Below are 20,155 nucleotides of genomic sequence, written 5' to 3' on the forward strand. Positions count from 1 at the left end.
AACTTCTGCGAGAAAATTCGTAAACCATGGAAGAGAGACTCGCTGTGCTTTGACTGTGTTCACCTTTTCCTTTGTGAAAAGCAGTTTTATATGTTTTCCTTTTAAATTATCTTCATACATAAAAAACATTTTAATACATTCTTAAATATAATTTAATATTTACAATTAATAAATATTAAACTCATTTTATCTCTTAAGTAGTATTAAGTTCATTTTTTTGTTTTCATTCTTCATTCAAGTTGTATGTATCATTCGTTTCTTTATCAAACTTAACCATTCTCTAAATCATTAAAAATTAAAATAAACAGTTATTTGGTAATTTTTTTTATCAGTTTGTCCAAAATAAATATTAACCAAAGGATTAATTAAAAGATTAAAAACATTAACTATTAAATCAAATTTTTTTAAAAAAAATTTATACTCTATTAAACATTATATCATTATCAAATATTTTTATTTCTTAATACTTAACGAGTTGCTTTGGGACACAAGAAATTTTATCCAAAAGTGCAATCCATGACAGAATCTCTTATAATATATATCGTGTATCATTTAGAATTTGTTGGTAATTTAGATACTAATGGCTAATCATTATCCACAAGGAAAAAAGTATGATTACGGTGTATTATTATTGAAAAGTGTTATATTCTTTTCCTAATGTAGTCTACAATTTTTTTTATCCATAAAAAATGTTATATGTGTTTTATAAAAAATATTAATTAATTTTTAATTTTATTAGACAAATTTTCAAACTTGTGTAATGTACGCAAGAATGCTTGACCAGTTGTTGTAGGTTATTAAAACTTGTTTAGCATTTTATTATTATTATTATTTTATGATAAGCATTTTTTATTATTTAACATGAGGGTATAATATTAATTTAATATTTAATTTAATTTCTCTATACTTTGGTGGCAAGGGTTGTTTATCTATCCCTTGATTCTTTCACCTTGCTTTTGTGTTAACAGAAATAATTGTAAAAACAATCATGGCATTTCTAACCTACGAATCCTAAGCTTCAAAGTCCTGAAATTCATCAGCCTCCTACAATAAAAAAGAAATAATCTTTTGTACATAGAAACGTGAACAAGGACATGTTCTACTTTGAGCTATATGATATATTTGTATTATTATTTCATATAAATACATATTTGAGCGTTTAAGTTTTTTATTAATCACTAATATTGCGTAATAATTTTGTAGCAAATTTTCAGCAATTTTACTTTGTTTATTTGGTATTGTGATTTTATAGAATCAATGAAGAATTATTTTTTTATAATTGTATCCTTAATAATTAATGTTTATTTAGTAAAGAATAATATATAAATTAAACAACATAATATCATTATTTTATCAATAATAAATCATCATAAATTTTTTATTATTTTAATTATAATTAAGAAACAAAAATTCATATTCAAATGTATTACTTACTAATTTTTCTGTACTTTTATTTTTAGTGAGATTTATGTTAACAAAATACTCATTATTTACGTAAATAGATATATTGATTAAGTTACAGGTAATTTGACTATTTAATATTGTGAATATTTTTAAAATATAATTCTTCTTCTATAAATACAACTAATAAGTAATATTAATTAGTATGGTAGATGTAGAGTGTAATAAAAAAATTTAAATATTATTATTTTTATTTATGTGTACAACCTAGTCCAACAGAGAAGAAAGAGAGAGAGAGAGAGAGAGAGAGTAGAGATTTGTGTCCGAGTTGCATGGATTTTATCACATACACGATGACAAAGAATAGTGAGTGAACTCAACATTTGATTTGGAAATGAGTGATTATTCCTGTTGTTGTTTTGGGATTTTCAGCTCAGATATCGATGCTGTTTTTACTCTATTTGTTCAAATTCTCATAGTGGTTGTATCTTGACACTACAATCCTCATCAATCTGAGCTATTTCCTGTCAACTACGATTATGATCTATGCTCAAGACCTAACACATGGGTTTCTACTAACCGCTGATGGATCTTATGTTTCCTGGGGTTGTGTCAGTGACAACTTCTACCACTGCCATTACCTTGTTTTTTGAGACTTTTAAGGTTTTATGGGGTTTCCTTAATTTCTGAGAAACTATACGCATTCTCTTTCACCAGAGCCACTGCTTTTTACTTGATGGTTCCAAGATTTCCCTAATGATGTTGTTTAAGGTTATCATCCCATTAATTGTCTTGTAAATATTGCAAGGAACAGCTAATTTTACGTGAAGCTAATTTTACGTGAATTGTAAGTGTGCTATGTTCAGTGTATTGCAATTGAACCCACTAACTTTGATTTTTAAGTGAATTTTAATTATTATTGTTTATAGAGCAACTACTGAAGAAAGAAAAAGACACTAAAAAGCACCTAATTTCCATTATTTTCTTTTTTAGTTTAATTTCTAGATAATAGTAAATACATTGATTTAAAATATGCATTTAGTCTTCTTATACGTGTTGCTTAATTTCAACTTAAGTGTGCTTTAGTCCCTTATACGTGTAAGAATAGATAGTTGTGTTGTGTATGTTTTGAATCGTAATTTGTAATTAATTGTTGGTAATGGAGTTAATACATAATTTGGTCAGGATAGATGTGCTATGATTTCATGTGACATGAGTTAATTTTCTAATGGTCGGCTTGTTAATTATAATATTTGTATTTGAAGTGAATGAAGGCACTTTGTGCCCTTGTTTAGGCAGCTGATTTAATAATTAAAATTTGCATATAATATTTTTAATTAAAAATTATAGTACTTAATAATATCAATTTAATTCAGTGTTTTTCTAATAAAAATTATTATATATAATTTTTTATTTTAGATAAAATTACATGCTTAAGAAAAAATGGTAATAGCAGAAATGGAATCAAAACGCTGATACTAATTAAAAGAGCTTACTCCTCGGGAACTGATCAAAGTAGTATTAAATTAACAAGTGTTGTATAATAATTACAAAATAAATGGTCCCTAACACATGAGATCCAAAAGGAACTATTACATCAGAAAAATAAGTGGTTCACTGACCCTTGCCCACTAGTTAGATACTTAGATCACTCAAATTACACTTAAAAAAACACAGAATCTTTAAACATGTTTGTTTTGGTTTTTAAAAAAAGAAAGTTCTTTTTAAAAATCAAAACAAAATATCCTTTTTTTTTTTCTTATTTCTTCAATTTTGAGATTCTTGACTTATTGCACTTTGAACACCTTCTGTTACACAATAGATTGCACTCGTTGGCCAATGAAACTTATGATTAATATGCTTAAATATTTTTAATATTTGAAAATATGATTTTTTATTAAATAAAATATAATACAAATTTATATTATATTATATTTTTAAAAATAGAAAATTGTTTTTAAAATGGAAAGCAAGCATGCTTTTAATTTCTAAGAATTGTTTAGTTTTTACCACAAATTACATGTTCTTATTTCATATAAAAAATAAAATTAAGTTTTTTAGTAAATATAGAGATTAAAAATAAATAACATTTTTATAAAATTTAAATGAAAATATTATATTTTGTAGAACTGAAATTATTTAAACCTTAAAAATAAACAATAACAAGAGTTAATGAAAGAAAATATATTAAAAATAAAGTCTAAGAAATTATTTTACAATTTCTTAATTAGTAGAAAAGCAATTTTATCAAATCGTTTAAATAAATAACGATTTAATTTTTTGTTTGCTACTATGTTTTGTTTTTCCCTTTAAAACTAGTTTACAAAAATATTTTTTGGAAACTATTTTTAAAAATGATAGAGAAAGTTTATTTGATAAAGTATAAAGAAGAAAAGTTTTTACGTCATATGTTTACACATTTGCGATACTAAAAATAAAAACCACAACTTTAAAAAATATGTTCAAGTTATTTTGATTAATTTAATTATTAGAACCTTCTTTAAAGCAATTTTCAAGACCTTTAAAAAAAATTTGATGGCTCTTTACGAACTATTTTTAAAACTGAAAAAAAAAAAAGCACGCCTTTTTTCTTTTAATTACATTGTTTTATAAACGACAAACAAAAACTATTTTTTGAAAGAAAAAAAACACAATCAAACATCAAATCACATACTAAGTTGGATATAATGTAACTTCAGAATACAGGTTTAAGAAAAATAAAAAAGCACATCAAATGTTGGATATAACGTGAGTTTAAAATGGGATTGATTTTTCCAACCTATTTTTTTCTTTTTACACTTTATATAATTCTTTTACATATTTTAAAATTACTTTTAATAATTTTTTTATTTTTGTTTCAATTTTTGAAATATTTTCCTTTTCTTTTCGATTTTCGAATTTCATTTCTCATTTTTACTAATAATTTTTGTTGTTGTTCTTTCATGACATCATCAAACGAATTTCAAGTATCATTATCCTCCAAACATTTCCATTATTTTAAATGTAATATAAAAAAATAAATTTATTGTAAAAACATGACATCTTTGATCTTCATCAACATATCAATATCAGTACTCTTTTGAAAATAAATTTCTAGAATTAGAATTTTACACTTATGAATATTAATTGTCAGAATTATTAACTTGTTTCAAAAATTATTTTCAAAATTAAAAGTCTACACTTTTAAAAATATTTTTTCAAATTTATTAACCATTTCCAGAAATAGATTTTCAAAATTAAGATTCTACACCTTTAAAAATTAATTTTCAGAATTAAGATTTTATACATATAAAAATTAATTTTCAGAATTATTAACCATTTCTAAAAATAAGTTTTTGAATTTAAGATTCTACAGTTATGGAAAGTAATTTCTGAAATTTAGTTTTTACACTTCTAATAATTAATTTCTGAAATAACTAACCATTTCCAAAAATAAGTTTCAAAAATCTGTTTTAGTACCCCGGAGAAGTGCTAATGTGGCTATTTTCCGCTAGACAGGAATTAAATCATAAAACAAAGTTGGTTCTAATTCCTTCATTAGTTTTCGAGGAAGAAACAAACTAAAGCCTTATCACAGCAGAAGGGTAAAACAATGTATTAGTATACTGAAGCAATCATAATCAAACAAACATCAAAAGCATGCTGGCAGAAAGATGTACATTTAGATATCTCAACTTGTACACAGTTTAGGAGGCGCAATGAAATATATGTTGCCCACTGGAAAAGATATTTACAAGCCAGGGCAGAATTTGTCACTTAGTCTAGTATTAATAAAAAATATGACCTTTCAGTGGGTTGATGGGCAAACAATCGCTTTATCATGTATTGTTTCTACTTTCTTCCAACATAAGCTCCCAATTTAGACAAATCTGGAATCCAGAATGACAGCTCAGAAGATCCAGTAGCAAACATAAGACTTCCAGGAGCCCACTTTATAACGGGAGGTCCAGTATCAGAAGTTGCACTCCTCCAACTTGCAACCTAAACAAGGAAATAAGTCACATTTAGTACTACTATTCAAACTCAAATTCCACAAGGGGAAAGTATACCATGCTGTTAGCCAAAGAAGCTTTTGACACCAAACCTAAACACATGCAGTCACTTTTTTTCAGCCATACACAACCATTACATTGTTTTGGTTGCAAAACTTATGCTTCAGTATACACACAAAATCAAAATTTCACATGCAACTTCACAGGCTTCAGAATACTATCTTTTCGGTTATATCTAGATAATCAAACTGATTCAGGAGGAAAAAAATTTACAAAAGCCAAAAAGTAATTAACAGTGAAAACTATCTCCTATCCCATCAAATGTGACACCTCAATACATACTGTAGGCACACATGAAGAAAAAAGAAAACACAGTCATGTACAGGTAATAATTAATTTATTAGTTGTTATAACAGCATATAATGAGTGTTTTCTTCTGTGCTCATGTTTCAGACGATTATAAACAGTTTGGAATTAGGAAAGAAATTGCTATATTCACAATAAAGGAACATTCTAAAAAATTCTTAGTGAAAAAAAAAGAGAAAAAAAAATGGCTTATAACGTTGAAAGCATATTATCCTCACTGGAGAATAATTATATTAACAATATATTAAATTACAAATATAAACAAAAATATATAAAGAAAGAAGAATAGTTATAAAAGGCAGAAAAAAAACAGTATAGCTTATCATACTTCTTTGCCACTTCGAACACTCCATGCATAGATGCTGCCATCCCCAGAACCTGTCAAAGTTTCCAAGCATAAAAGCGTAAGTTTAGCATAACAAACCAGCACAGCCAGTATGCAGAACCAACAGGATTACATAAGTAGGCAAGAGAACTGAAAACACAAACAATAACAACCAAGTTTTATCCCGCTAGGTGACGTCAGTTACATGAATCACAGGACGCTGTTAAGCTTGATTAAAAACCAAATTTCCAAAAGAGAGAATTGAAAACATTAGAGAAAAAAATGACATGCTGCATGAAATTTTGAAAATAATCATATATTTATGAGACTCTTAGGCCTAAAATATCAAATAATGAAGAAGTGTTATCAGGTCAGCAGGTTAAATGCGTGGGGACGGAGTTAAGAGAGAAACCAGAGGAACCAGTGGCGAAGGATATGGATAAAAGTTAGTTACACCGACTGGACAGGATGGTGTATGCCCATGATGGGGTTTGGAAATGGGGAATTTGGTTATAAGGAGGGAGAGAGGGGAGAAGTGAGGTAGGGAGAAAAATTCATGAGTAATACAGCCTCGGGCTTGGGCAAGGAAATTGTGGTTCCCAGAGCTTTATTTTCTTTTCTTCAGTATGTTGTCTTTACCATATATATCTAAAGCTTTCTTCCAAAACATGATTTCAGGGAAGAAATAGCAGGGTGATAAAGTTCTATGTGCCATCTCCCAAAAACAGAAAGGTCAATGTGCCAAAAATAATGAGAAAACAATGAGTTTACCAAGTGAATAATGATGAGAAAATTTGAGTGATTAAAAAATGCTTACCTGATATTACAAACATTCCCTCAGGGCTGAAAGAAGCTTCTAATGTGGAGTTGCATGAGACAGGTGGGACATTATATGTGGATAACTATATACACATAATAAGAGAGAACAATCACAATTCACAAAGAAAGCCTTTCAAAGCATATATAAATTTACTGAAAGAAGTAGAAGTGGACTAAGTTAACAAGGAAGACACTGACAAGTGTGCCACGAAATGAGTCTAGTATGTGAATGTGTCCATCTGCAGTTGTCAACAGCATGAGTCGCCCGTCATTACTAAATTTCACAACATTTGCATCAGAAATATCTCCCCCAACAGAAAATATCTCAAATGGACCCTGTCGTGAGCGAATTTCACCATTTAGATTATTAGTGTACGTCACAACAATGAACATTCAGATTAACAAACAACAAAAGTGAAGCTTTGTACATATTTTCAAGTGGAATTTGCAAACCTTTTCATACTTGCGAGCATCAAACATTCTCATGTATCCTCCGAAGGCAATTGCAAAGACAAGCCCCTGATCATCATATGATATAGCAGGCCTTCCTTGTACACGCAAAAGTCCCTATTTTGTTTCAAAAATAAGAAGCACCTAAAATAGGTATATGATTTATTAGATATATAAGGAATAAACAGGCAACTGCTGGCACATGCCACTACCTGGCACTTCTCAGCCCTTTGATCCCATAGTAAGACAGTTCGATCTACAGATCCAGATATAAAGCATTCTTTCCGAGAGCACAAGCTAAGTGATACAACCCTAGGGAAAGAACAAAAATTAATTTACACCAACAAAATGGACTGAACATGAGCACTGTATCATATGATATGATATGATATTTGAAGGTATAAATGCCAGATATCAAACCTGTCATGGTGACCTTTGAAATATCTCAAATACTTGTTATCATGCAATGATAGAAGGCGCAAAGATTCTGGATCGATTAAAACATTTTTGTAATGAGCAAACAAAAATTTACTGGTTATCAAAGATATTGAAGATGGAAATAAGTAAGAAACATACCATCCCAACCATTTTTTGAAGAGTAGATGACAGTTGTAGGATGAGACGTGAAGCAAACCAGGTCAACCCCATACTTCTTGCTGTTAATTGTCTTCAAACATCTGGTGACAACTAAGAAATCTCAAAAACTCGTTAAGATGAATACATATAGATCAATTAGGAAAAAAAAAAAAAAAGTGGCAAGAAAAATATGGATGACATGCAACTTTAAAATGCAATATTATGAAAATAATTTAATTTCAAAGAAGTTAACAACAGGGATAACAATATCATAAATTTCTTAATCATGCTTTATTTACTCAACAATCCTCAAAATTATTTAGGTTGTGTCGAAGAGCTCTTAAACTTATGACTTTCATAAGTTGTTTTTAGCTTATTTAAAGTTTCTTGGATATAGCTTATCAAATCAAGGTCATCAAATCGGGATTCAAATTGCAAATTGGAAAGCTTAATTTCTATATTGTAAATCAAACCGTCTCGTGTATGCCACCGATCAATAATTAAACATAACATATACAGATAACAAAGTAATATAAAAGTATAAATTCATGATCAACAAATTAAATGCATAAATCTAAGAACATTTTAACATATGCAAACATCTATATATTAGGATTTTGAAGTCAAACAGTTGCCTATATAGCTAATGAAGTGTCATATACACTTCAAATTTCAAAATAAAACAGCACAGCACAAAGACAGCAACAAAGTAGAGAAATGATAAGGAAAATAATTGCATTCATTCAATTGTCTACATAATAAAAGAAATAAATAAAATGGAGGCTTACGTTCCACCAGTAACATCATACAAACGAATGGATTCATCATCACTAGCAGTCACTAAATAACTGGATGCCCTGTGAAAATCCAACGAACTAATTCTACCATTCTGAAAAAAATGCAAGTAAAAGAATTAAAGAAAAACATGCAGTGACGAGAGAGATTTCAGGCTGCAGAATCCTAGCTGTCCCCAAACATTTGAAACACAGATCTAATATATTAAAAAACAACGTAATGGTAGAAATGCTCACATAGTCCTTAAAGGCCATCCCTACTTCCATACTCTGAAGAATTTCTTCACTCAGCTCCAAAGAAACCTTCTCTTCTCTCTCCACTTGTGTCCCTACAGACACTCAAGATGTAAGAAAACTGGGGACAAAAGCAAATAGAACAGGGCCATAATATAACACAAAAAATCAACAATTTTGAAATACCACCCATTTTAGAGCTGAACTTCGTCTTTTATCTGAAAAGCCAAGGAAGATTAAGTGGAATATGATTGTGAATGCCTGAACAAAACTTTGAAAGAAACCTTAATCCAACTCCTTACGTCTTCAAAATTCAAATGCCTGAAAATATTAGTTGGGACTTGTAAATAACTGCCATCAAATAGAAAGTATCTCATTCTCATAAAAAAGTTATTATAAAAAATAAAAAATTATTCACTATTTTTAAAATAATTAAATATGTTAAATGGTCCTTAATTAGGTCTCAGTATTCTCGTTACTAGGACTCTTTTGCTTTAATTTGATGGCCCCATTTATCCCAACATGAGCTTCCACTGATTGGGCTGTAATCTGGTTATGCCAGGGAACTCTTCATGTTTAAGTTATAATGCTTTTTTGTAATTTTAAGCTGTGTTCTTAATATGATAAACTTTCTTTTTCATTTTATCAAAATTATATATATATATAAATAGACACACACACACATACTAGCATTGCAATGGAGGTTTATGGCAGTAGTCAGTGCCCATGAAGGAAGGAAAACTACAATGGATAAAACAAAAGGGGCTGACAGGGGCCACAACCCCAAATGGCTCAACCTTCCTAATTTTGGTATTCTATAATATGGTGATTTCTTTTCTGGTTCTCTCTTCCAAGTTGACTGGGTTAGGCAAATGATTTCTGATTCTATGGGTTTTATGGTAGACAGAGACCCCTTTTACTAAGATGTACCCCATACTAGTCAAACCCAGACAGCGGCGCGGAACAGCCGACCCCAAAACTACTATAGTGAGATAGCATATAGCAGGATGACCGATATTCTGAGATTTGAAATACACCTATTATAAATTATACTACACACCCAAATTAAAGACATAATCATAATAAATTATCAAAGTCATAGTTTGAGAACATAAGACGCGTCAAGAACAAAACAGAGAAGAAAAACATAACAAAAGTGAAGAAGATGGTTTCACCAAAAAAAGCATGTGCGTCTTGCTAGAAATGAAGAAGCTGACCAAAACTTGGCTGGAAATAGTAAACAGCGCCGGATTTGGGCCGAAGAACAGCTCCTAACGCAGATGGGTCACGTCGAAAATGACGTCGCCAGAGATGAAGATGACCAGAACTAGGGCGGAATGGTGACCCGCACCAGATTTTGGCCGGAAGAGGATGTCGGCCACTGTGAAGGTCGTCGGGCGAAGCAGAAGTTATCGGAGATGGTGAATGGGAGCACCTAGGGTTCGAGCATGCAGAATTCGAATGATAGAAAGACGTGCGGAAAATGGCAATGTAAAAGGGGTGAAATCCCAAGATTGCCCCCTGAAAAGCCTTCTAACTTTCAGAAAACAGCCGCAATTTTCTGCAATAGCGGCCGCCACTCCAGCCACTACACAACACCGCAACCACTTCGCGTCGCGGCAGGGAGCTGCTCCGCACCGGCGCTAGCGCGCGCTATTGACCACTGTTACTGTAACAAAATGATTGATTTGTTGACAGTTATAATTAGATAGTTTGTGAAGGACTAAGGAGGGGTAGTTACAGGAACTATAAATGGAGATGGGGAATGGAGTGGGTATTGCATTCGTCAGTGACTTGAGGAAGAGAACTGGTCTCTCAAAAACCAATATTGTACCATTCTTTACCCTAACCGATTCTGCAACCACACTGATTTTTCACACAATTCCAAACATATCAGTAGCTTCCATATCTGTAATTTCATGCATCAGAAATAGAATAGGGATGACTCAACTCAAAATGCTGGATTGGATTTGAATAATTCGGTTTTTAAAATTGAACATCCAACTGTACCTATATTCGACTGAAAAAATGTATTTTATAGATAGATTATTAGCCTTTTCTTTTTCTCTTCCATTGAAACGCATAACATTACACATAAATTGTCTCTCTATCTCTCATTTGTCTTTTCTCTCCAACATCTATCAAATTCTATTTCTACTTTCTCTCTCATTTGTCCCATGCTATGTTTTAATATTATATGTTTCAATTTGCATGACATTTTAGGCCTCATTTTCTATTCTCCCTTCCCTTTCAGCTTTAAGAACAACCCACCAACAACCACTTCAAGTTCAAATTCTCTGTGTTTTTGTGCTTTTCAAGCTCATATAGTTACCCAAGTTACTATTTTTTCTTTCTGTTTTTTTCTTTTCAACCACCTCAAACTTGAATACAAGAGGATGAAAAATTAATCTCAGGTTGGTTTCATAAATGCAATGGCAGCGTGAGGTTTAGATTGAGACCATAGTGGCATGTTGAAGAAAAGGAAGCCAAAGAAGAGGAAGAAATAGGTTGAGAAATAAGAAGAGAGCATGAGTAGATCTCTGCGTTATTCCTCTTTTCCTGGCTCCTCTTTGCACCACTCCTTCTCGTTACTCTTTCATATTTCACTTGACAATTACTTTCGAATTGAGTAATTTTGGCCTGAAACCGACCACACCTAACCGATGCCCATCTCATTCTCGACTCCTTTCCACCTAGAATTAGACATGCACTGAGACGTACTTTCTTTTTCCTTATACTCCAAGAAAAATATAGTGCATGTCTAAAATTTAGAATATTATACATAAAGTAAGGTAAAAGGGGTTCATCCACTCCAGGCTAGTGACCATGTCCACTACCACCAAACCCAAAGTCAAGACTATCTATCTAGAAGCTTAAATACTACAAAGCACGATTAAGAGGAAAGGTTATCTCACTCCTAAGTAAGTCAATCACTATCAACAGAGCAGCGAAAGGGTTATCTATGTTTCTGAATGTATATCCTGCACATTTCTTGTAAAAATGATAGTCTGATTGACAGAATTGTAATCGTACTCTTTGTTCATGCAAAAGAGACACATGAAACAGAAGGGTAAGTATATACAACACAAAATATTTTATATGAAAATATGCATTACTAAATAATAGAAACAGCTCCTTTCTAATCTATTCATGCTAACATAAAAATTCTTCTATTTTTTTTTCAAAGTTTTTCTACAGAGTAATTAATTATCTATATTAATGTTTATTTTTTATGGTTGAATGACTAAGAGTTATGTGCTCGTAGTTCAAACAATGCCGCAAGGTAAATCAATCCTTTTGAGATCACATTCTTACATTACACATTAATATTAATTTGTGTGGTTACTTTTAGCATTATAAACTTCAACTAATCTCAATATGATCTACTACATGTAAAGATAGTCCAACATTTTATCCATTGTTAGTATCACAAGTTAATTATGCTTGATCTCTTGTCAGGACTATTTTACTATTTTTTATGGTCAAACCAATATTATTTGTTATACTATTATACTTAATGTTATTCAACTACTTTTTATGTATTATAATTTTTCAATCATTGTAGATTATGGGTATTTATTTTTCAGTTGTGCACTTAATCAATCACATAATCCCTTTTGTTTAGGAGGAAGATTCATTGTCATGCATGTAGCTTAACTATTTTCTCATTGAATCTCTATTTTGAACATTTATAGCTTACTTGATTCATGTTAAAAAAATTATGAAACTAGTGTTGTTATCTTTATTTAAGTATATTTTATTTGAAAAATCTATAAAATTAAATTAATTTCTTCTTAACTTAGCTTACATGTGTAATTCTTTATCCTAGTGGTAGAAAGTACTAAATTAACACTAGTTTTAGCAAAAATTTACCTTTTAACTAACTCTTTCTCTAAATTGTTTTAAAATAGTTTATATTACTCAAATAAGTAATACTTTAATCAAATAATATTTTCTTGAATTTATCCTAATTTACTATCATACTTTTAAAACTTACAATTTAACTCTTATACTTTGCTAAATTGCAAGGATGTCACTTTTATCAAATTAGTGTTATGTTTTAAATAAGGCACAAATTATATAGTGTTCTCACATGTCTCACACATTCAAAAGCAACGATTTTAATTTTACTTTCACACTTATTTCACTTGGTCAAAAGTTTAGTCAATTTTGGTAAAAAAATTCACAGCGTTGATTAGGTAAATTCTTCTCCAAGTAATCTTTAGGAATTTTTTTTCAAGCTTCATTCCACAATTTATGGATGCTATCACGTGATTCCAACTTGGGATAATAAGTTCCCCAAGTCATTTACTCCTTTGGTGATAGTATAATCCATTAATAATTTTGAAACTTTATTTTCTTGACCAACACTTTGCATATATTTCCATATTATTTCTTAATTTATTTTTTTCAAGTTTTAAATCATAAATTTCATCCCTGTATTGATAATAATTTCTTGACTCACCTATGATTTTTTTTCTAAACTAATTGACAATAGAATCATATAATAACAACTTGACTATAAAATTACAACAAAAAGCAAAATGACCACTTAATACCATAGGGTAAAAGGAAAAATTCATGAGAAACAAAATTAAGGATGATTTAATAAGTATCATACTAAAACTTTAGTTAAAACAATAGTTCATTCAAAGAAAATAACAATAATGCTTTATTAGCAACAATCTTCAAATAGATTTGATGGTAAATAATAAAAACTTAAAATTTTCAAATAAAATATCAAGAATAATTTTTATATGAGAATTCAGTTTTAAAAATATGTAATAATAACAGAAATATAAAGAAAATAAATAATATAAACTCAAATAAAATATGTTTCTCCTGTAAAGCTTATTAAAACAACAAGTTTTAAGATCAATATAGTACATTACGATAAACTAATTTTTATGATTTTTGAGTAATTTTAAGATTAACTCAACATATCCTTAAAGGATTATTTCATATATAAACTGTGATCATTCTTTGAGGATTTAATAGAAATTATAGTTCAATAATTTTACTAAAATTGAACCGTTTAATTTTTGTTACCGTTATTTTAAACAATTTTTTAGTCTTAATCTTTTCATTAAACAAATTTAAACCTTTTAACCAATTTTTCAGTATTTCTTATCGAAATAAAGAGATAAGGGACTCTCTTGACTTACTAATTCATTCGTTTAGCAAGTATACTCCTTAGGTTACATGTAATACTCCGTTCTCTTATCTTGTTTGACTTTTTTTTGTGTGCTTTGGTGTGTGGTCGTTCTTTCTTCCTTCCACATGCTTCTTGAGATCCTCTTGAAAACTTCCATTTAGTCCCCCAAAGATGCTTCTCTTGTGTGTAATATAGGGACTTAAATGAACTAGAAGATTCTTTGCTGTTTTGGTAGGGTCGTCTAGTGGAGCTTTGACTATTTTGAGTACATCCTTAGTTGTTTAGTGTTTTAGAAGTTAAAAGAAAAGTGTGTGGGTTTCTGTGACATGTCTAGGCATGTTCAAAGAGAATAAAGAGTAGACTTGCCGTGAAAATAACTAAGTTTCATATCACATACTTGACCTTTTTTGAATAATATTTGAACAATTACATCTACATCATAGGAGGATATTTTTTATACTTCCAATTAGTTGCCTAAATCAACTTAAGTTTTATGTTTTGGTTGCCAAAATATCAAGCTATTCAAATACTTTCTGGTTAACTAAATTGGCTAGTTAATTTTTAATAATTTGATTCACTTAGTTATGTTTCTTCGGCCTAAAATGACATTAAATATAGTTGAGTATAAACTCCTAAAATCACAACTTTTTTAAAGATCTATTTAAAATTGTCAAATTGCAATAACAAAAATATAAATATAAATAGTGACCAACAATAATAGTTTTTTTTTGCGATTGTAGTATTAAAAAAGTAAAAAAAAATAGATAAATAAAATGTTTTAAGAATAAAAAATTATAATGACTAACAAATAATAATTTTAAAAACTAAAATTTTCAATATATATATATATATATACACACACATAGTTAAAGGATTCAAATAATAAAAAAGATAATTAAAAACTAACATGACATTTTAAAATTTAAATAATTTAAATATTTAATATGTATTATTTTAAGAATAAAGTAAATATTTAATTATTATTTTTTTAATCACAAGTATAAACATTTTTTGTATTTTTTAAAATCTTTTTCACATCTCTATTAAAAAAATTATATATATTTTTTCTAAAATATCCTTTATATAAAATCTTAAATTCAAAAAATTTAATTTTGAAAATATTAAATATCGTGAAAATTAATTTTTAGAAGTGTAGAATTTTAATTTCAAAAACTTATTTTTGAAAATAATTAATAAATTTAAAAAATATTTTTCAGAAATATAAAAAATTAATTTTTGAGATTGTAGAATCTTAATTTTCAAAACCTATTTTTAAAAATAATGGATAATTTTGAAAATATAAAAAATTAATTTTAAAAATTAATTTCGAAAAGTGGGTACTGTAAACTTAGTTGATAGTAATGATAACTAAGTATTGAAAGTAACAACGAAGCCTAACGGTCCATTTAATTGCATAAAAGAATTTGAAAGTGTTTCTTAAAAGAATGAACCAACCCCAACATACGCTTCCAGATCTACTCACTCACTCGCTTTCTCTGTGTTTTTCTGTTCTGTTCTTTCAGCATTTGATTTTGAATTGCATATCTCAACGCGCCACCTTAACTTATGGCGCGTGAAGTTCAAAATTGAAGTCAAACCTTGATTCGGTGATCGATGGAGTTCACTGAATCTTACAAGCAAACGGGTCCCTCTTCTTTCTCTCCCAATGCTCGCTTCATCGCCGTCGCCGTCGATTATCGCCTCGTCATTCGCGACACCCTCTCTTTCAAGGTTCTCTTCTTCTAACGCTGCATCATTTTTCATTCCTAGTTTTGTTTTGTGAATCCCTCGCTAGAGTGCACTGTTTGATGTTTCCAATTTCAGGAACTTAGGGCTTGTTTGTTTCTCAGCTAGAAAATTAATAATGTACTGTCTAATGCAAAATGCACATTTCAATAAAACTACACGATTCAGATTAATTTATGCACGTATCTCAATTTAGTTTAATGGTTTAAAATCAATTTCATTAAAATTAATTTTACTCAATGGGGACTTAGATGTTCCTGGAACACAATATAAACATTAAAATTGATGAATCGGAGACATTGATTTCGTGGTTTGCAATTATGATATGCAGGTTGTGCAATTGTTTTCGTGCTTGGACAAGATTAGCTATATTGAATGGGCCCTTGATTCAGAATATATTCTTTGTGGTCTCTATAAGAGGCCAATGATCCAGGCTTGGTCACTGACCCAGCCTGAATGGACATGCAAGATAGATGAAGGTCCTGCTGGTATTGCATATGCTAGGTGGAGCCCAGATAGCCGCCACATACTCACTACATCGGAGTTCCAGTTGCGTTTAACCGTTTGGTCATTGGTAAACACAGCTTGTGTGCATGTGCAGTGGCCAAAACATGCTTCCAAGGGAGTCTCTTTCACACGGGATGGAAAATTTGCAGCAATTTGCACAAGGCGTGATTGCAAGGACTATATAAATCTGTTATCTTGTCACACTTGGGAAATCATGGGCAGTTTTGCAGTTGATACTCTAGACTTGGCTGATACTGAATGGTCACCGGATGACAGTGCTATTGTTATATGGGATTCACCGCTTGAATACAAGGTAATGACTGTGTATTCTATTTTTATTTTCTAACCCTCTAATTTTGAAATATTATGATTAAAATATTATGATTCTGTTGTGTAATTCTCAGGGTCGGAGGAGGAAGGAGAGTAAGTCAATAGCTGGGTGTAGCATTTGCAATTATTTGTTGTAAAATAATTGGAAAAATAAAAGATATTTTAGGGCTCCATTATAGTGCATCATCAATGACAATTATTTTTTTGTTTTATCAAAAGGGGGGTGTATCTTCTGAAATGGCAAACGTTACTTTTGCTGGACAACCTTTTTATTCTCAATTGTAGTTCTCTAGTTTATGTGTTAAGAGGATGTCTTATCCCAACCTCTTATTTTTCTTTCCTCTTTATTGTTTCTAATAAATTCTTGCATTACAAAGTTTTTTTGAGTTATCAATGGAAAATCTTTGTAAGATTGCAGCCACCAGCTTAATGTTTTAGGATAACAGGTTCCTTGAAATGGTACTAAAGCCATATTGCTCTATAAGTTAAAGAGTCCAATTCTCAATGCCCTCATTCTTTCCATATTTAAATAAAAATTCAGCATAGGGTAGAAGGAGTTCTGTCCTCTATGACTTAAAGTCAAAGGGCTTTTGTGTGAGACTGTATGTTACATAAAAGCAAAAACATTATCACCTTCCTTAACAGCCTAAGCTCTTAGGATGACTAGTTCCCTTGGGGAAAAAAATCATCGAGTTCACAAACTATCTGTTGTTAAGATCCTACATTATCTAATTATATGACCAAAGTTCATATAATAGCTTGGAGTTGGACAGTCCTGCCCCCTCGAGCTAGTTTTAGAGGTTAAGTTAGGCCTAGTTTGGTCTCCTTTTCTGATCTCAGATCCAGTCTGATCCCCATATTTCACCCTGCATACTTTCACATCCCAAACTTAAGTTGGTTCCCAGTCCCATTGCACCCACTTAAGTTTGAGGGGGCAATGTTAACATAATTAATGTGGTTAAATATTTGTGTAATCAATGTCATTAACGCACTTGTCATGTTAAATTATACAATCTATTGTGATGCATATGTTTTCTATATCTATTTATATGTCACCTAGTCTGTTGCTTTTGTATAACCCACTGGCTATTTTGTATATTATTGTTAGAAATTTATGCTGTACTTACATTTGACACAAACCTAGTCATTTTTGTTTGATATAGGTTCTAATCTATTCGCCAGACGGAAGGTGCCTTTTCAAGTATCAAGCATATGAAAGTGGATTGGGAGTTAAAAGTGTGTCCTGGTCTCCTTGTGGTCAGTTTCTGGCAGTGGGTAGTTATGACCAGATGCTGCGGGTCCTGAATCACCTAACTTGGAAGACATTTGCAGAGTTTATGCACCCATATACAGTCCGTGGCCCTTGTTATGCTGCTGTTTTCAAAGTATTCTTTTTTGACACTTCTCATGTTGGTGGTGTTACAGTTTATGAAAAATTTATTTACCTTGTCCCTGAAATTGCAGGAAGTAGATGAGCCGTTACAACTTGATATGTCTGAACTATGTTTGAGTGATGATTTTTCCCAAGGGAACGATGGTAAGCAGTAAGCACAATTGCTGTGAGAACCAGCTTGTTTTTCTTATTTTGGTAACTACACTACTTTTTGGACCCTGAAGGTTTTGTTTCTATATCCTTTAGTCCTTGAGTTATGTTAAAGGTTAGTTTTTGATTGAATAAAGCTCTGCTAGGGAACTTTTGCTTCTGAATTTTGAAATTTCAATTGAAATTTTCTTTCTTTCATATCTTGGCATTTCAACTAAGATTGTTTATGCCATTGGACAGGCAAATTGGTATTCCATGTTCATCTGTTTCTATAATTTATATGAAGAACAACTCCTTCCTATGTGAAGGCCAGTTACTTGATCATTCCATTAGCCATTGGATTTTCACTTTCATTATTTTCTTCCTCATTTCCGTAGATAATACCATGGTTCATGACATGGTATTAGAGTCTCTTGGATCAAGCGGTCTAGAGTTTGGTCCTTGTTTTCCTTTCTAATAAAGAGTTACATTTCATCACAAGGCTGGTAGGCATGTGCACAATGCATTGTCCCCACTTCAAGCCCAAAGCCCTCTTGCATGAGGGGTTGTGTTATAAATTATAAGCATGAAATCATTCATCTGCTTTTACTTAACAACTTAAAATTTTAGGATAGTTGGTTCATGACACATTCTTTTTTTTTCTTATTTTTCTTTCTTCAAGCAGATTCGCCAGAAGAACCCTTTAGAGTCAGGTATGAGGTTATGGAAGTTCCTATTAATTTGCCATTCCAAAAGCCTCCTGCTGAGAAACCTAACCCCAAACAAGGAATTGGTAAGCTTTGCTTCTCTAATTTTCAAATGCCGTAGATTATGAGCTTTCGTGTTAGATAATTTAATAATCACACAGAAGCAATGGGTAGGATTCTTAGGTGCATTGTTTTTGTAGTAAACTGGAAGGGATTATGTCTTTTGTTACTGGTTTGCATGATGGCTCTTGGAAGCTACAAATGAAGGTTCCCATAGGACTAAAATCATTTTTACTGTAGGTATTTTGTCATGGAGCAACGATAGCCAATACATATGTACTCGTAATGATAGTATGCCCACAGTACTTTGGATATGGGATATTCGACATCTAGAGCTTGCTGCAATCTTAGTGCAGAAGGATCCTATCAAGGCAGCGGCTTGGGACCCGACTTGCGCTCGCCTTGTTCTTTGTACGGGAAGCACTCACTTGTATATGTGGACCCCCTCTGGTGCCTATTGTGTTCATGTTCCTCTACCACAATTTACTGTCTCAGACCTGAAATGGAATTCTGATGGCAGTTGTCTACTCCTTAAGGACAAGGAGTCATTCTGCTGTGCTACTGCACCCTTATTGCCAGAATCTAGTGAATACAGCTCAGATGATTGATGCTTATAAAGGAATGAATGAAACAAAGTGATGGTAAATACGAGCTGCCCTATATCTCTGCATCTGGTGGATAAAACTCTCATGTCCAAACTTTAGGATCTGATTGGGCAGGAAAAATCTTGGTTGTTGTTGTTTGCTCCAATTGGTTGGGCAGAGCAATGCTAATCATTGTGGTGTTGGGGGGGGGGGGTGTTGAGCAAAACTATGTAGGAGTATTTGGGAGGCCATCTCGGCCCTTGATGTAGGAACATATATTAAAATTTGTTCTGTTTTGTTTGATTTTTTTAAGTGTATTGTTGATTGAAATGGCATATATTTATTGATCTTTTAAGCCAACCAACCTCTATATTATGTATTTATAACTTACGTCTATACTTTGTTTATGCCACAAAGTTTTTCTTTTTCTTATAACTTTTCAACTTTTTGGAACTATATTTGAGTGTTTAAAAGAGCTTATGTATAGTTAATAGAATTAGTTTATGCTTTTTATTATTTTTTAAACTTATTTTAATAGTTTTTTAGCCCGATTTTTAAAGTGAATTTTTTAACTTATGCTAATAAGT

At 31.0% G+C, this 20,155-nt stretch overlaps 2 protein-coding genes across 7 annotated transcripts; one reads left to right on the forward strand and one right to left on the reverse strand.

Moving 5' to 3' along the window:
* Positions 1-4,976: 4,976 nt before the first annotated feature.
* Positions 4,977-10,965, reverse strand: LOC113872040 (protein ANTHESIS POMOTING FACTOR 1). 6 transcript variants are annotated; one of them, XM_027509228.1, is made up of 12 exons: positions 10,133-10,557; positions 9,260-9,278; positions 8,961-9,175; positions 8,718-8,818; positions 7,930-8,030; positions 7,774-7,840; positions 7,566-7,665; positions 7,357-7,470; positions 7,102-7,239; positions 6,902-6,986; positions 6,088-6,137; positions 4,977-5,382 (listed from the first exon to the last, which is right to left on the reverse strand). In XM_027509228.1, the coding sequence occupies exons 3-12, from the start codon at positions 8,988-8,990 to the stop codon at positions 5,233-5,235; spliced, it is 936 nt and encodes a 311-aa protein (XP_027365029.1). In that variant the 5' UTR covers positions 8,991-9,175; positions 9,260-9,278; positions 10,133-10,557; the 3' UTR covers positions 4,977-5,232. The 6 variants fall into 6 exon arrangements, with proteins under 6 accessions (XP_027365029.1, XP_027365025.1, XP_027365031.1 ...); XM_027509224.1 differs by having other exon boundaries at positions 4,986-5,382; positions 8,961-9,052; positions 9,144-9,278; positions 10,133-10,965; XM_027509225.1 differs by having other exon boundaries at positions 5,050-5,382; positions 8,961-9,052; positions 9,144-9,278; positions 10,175-10,557.
* Positions 10,966-15,534: 4,569 nt separating this feature from the next.
* On the forward strand, positions 15,535-19,923 carry LOC113872947 (WD repeat-containing protein WRAP73). Its single transcript, XM_027510850.1, has 6 exons — positions 15,535-15,843; positions 16,190-16,678; positions 17,859-18,080; positions 18,160-18,232; positions 18,903-19,010; positions 19,225-19,923. The coding sequence occupies exons 1-6, from the start codon at positions 15,727-15,729 to the stop codon at positions 19,590-19,592; spliced, it is 1,377 nt and encodes a 458-aa protein (XP_027366651.1). The 5' UTR covers positions 15,535-15,726; the 3' UTR covers positions 19,593-19,923.
* The last annotated feature ends 232 nt before the right edge of the window (positions 19,924-20,155 follow it).

The sequence above is a fragment of the Abrus precatorius genome, unplaced genomic scaffold (assembly GCF_003935025.1).
Source record: "Abrus precatorius isolate BTA unplaced genomic scaffold, Abrus_2018 Scaffold7, whole genome shotgun sequence".
NCBI lineage: Eukaryota > Viridiplantae > Streptophyta > Magnoliopsida > Fabales > Fabaceae > Abrus > Abrus precatorius.

Coding starts and splice junctions, on each gene's coding strand:
- LOC113872947 (XM_027510850.1), top strand. CDS start 15,727: ATGGAGTTCACTGAATCTTACAAGCAAACGGGTCCCTCTTCTTTCTCT. Junction 18,081..18,159: donor GTTATGCTGCTGTTTTCAAA/GTATTCTTTTTT, acceptor CTGAAATTGCAG/GAAGTAGATGAGCCGTTACA. Junction 19,011..19,224: donor TAACCCCAAACAAGGAATTG/GTAAGCTTTGCT, acceptor TTTTTACTGTAG/GTATTTTGTCATGGAGCAAC.
- LOC113872040 (XM_027509224.1), bottom strand. Junction 8,819..8,960: donor GGATGGCCTTTAAGGACTAT/GTGAGCATTTCT, acceptor CATTTTTTTCAG/AATGGTAGAATTAGTTCGTT. Junction 7,240..7,356: donor ATGCTCGCAAGTATGAAAAG/GTTTGCAAATTC, acceptor CGCTCACGACAG/GGTCCATTTGAGATATTTTC.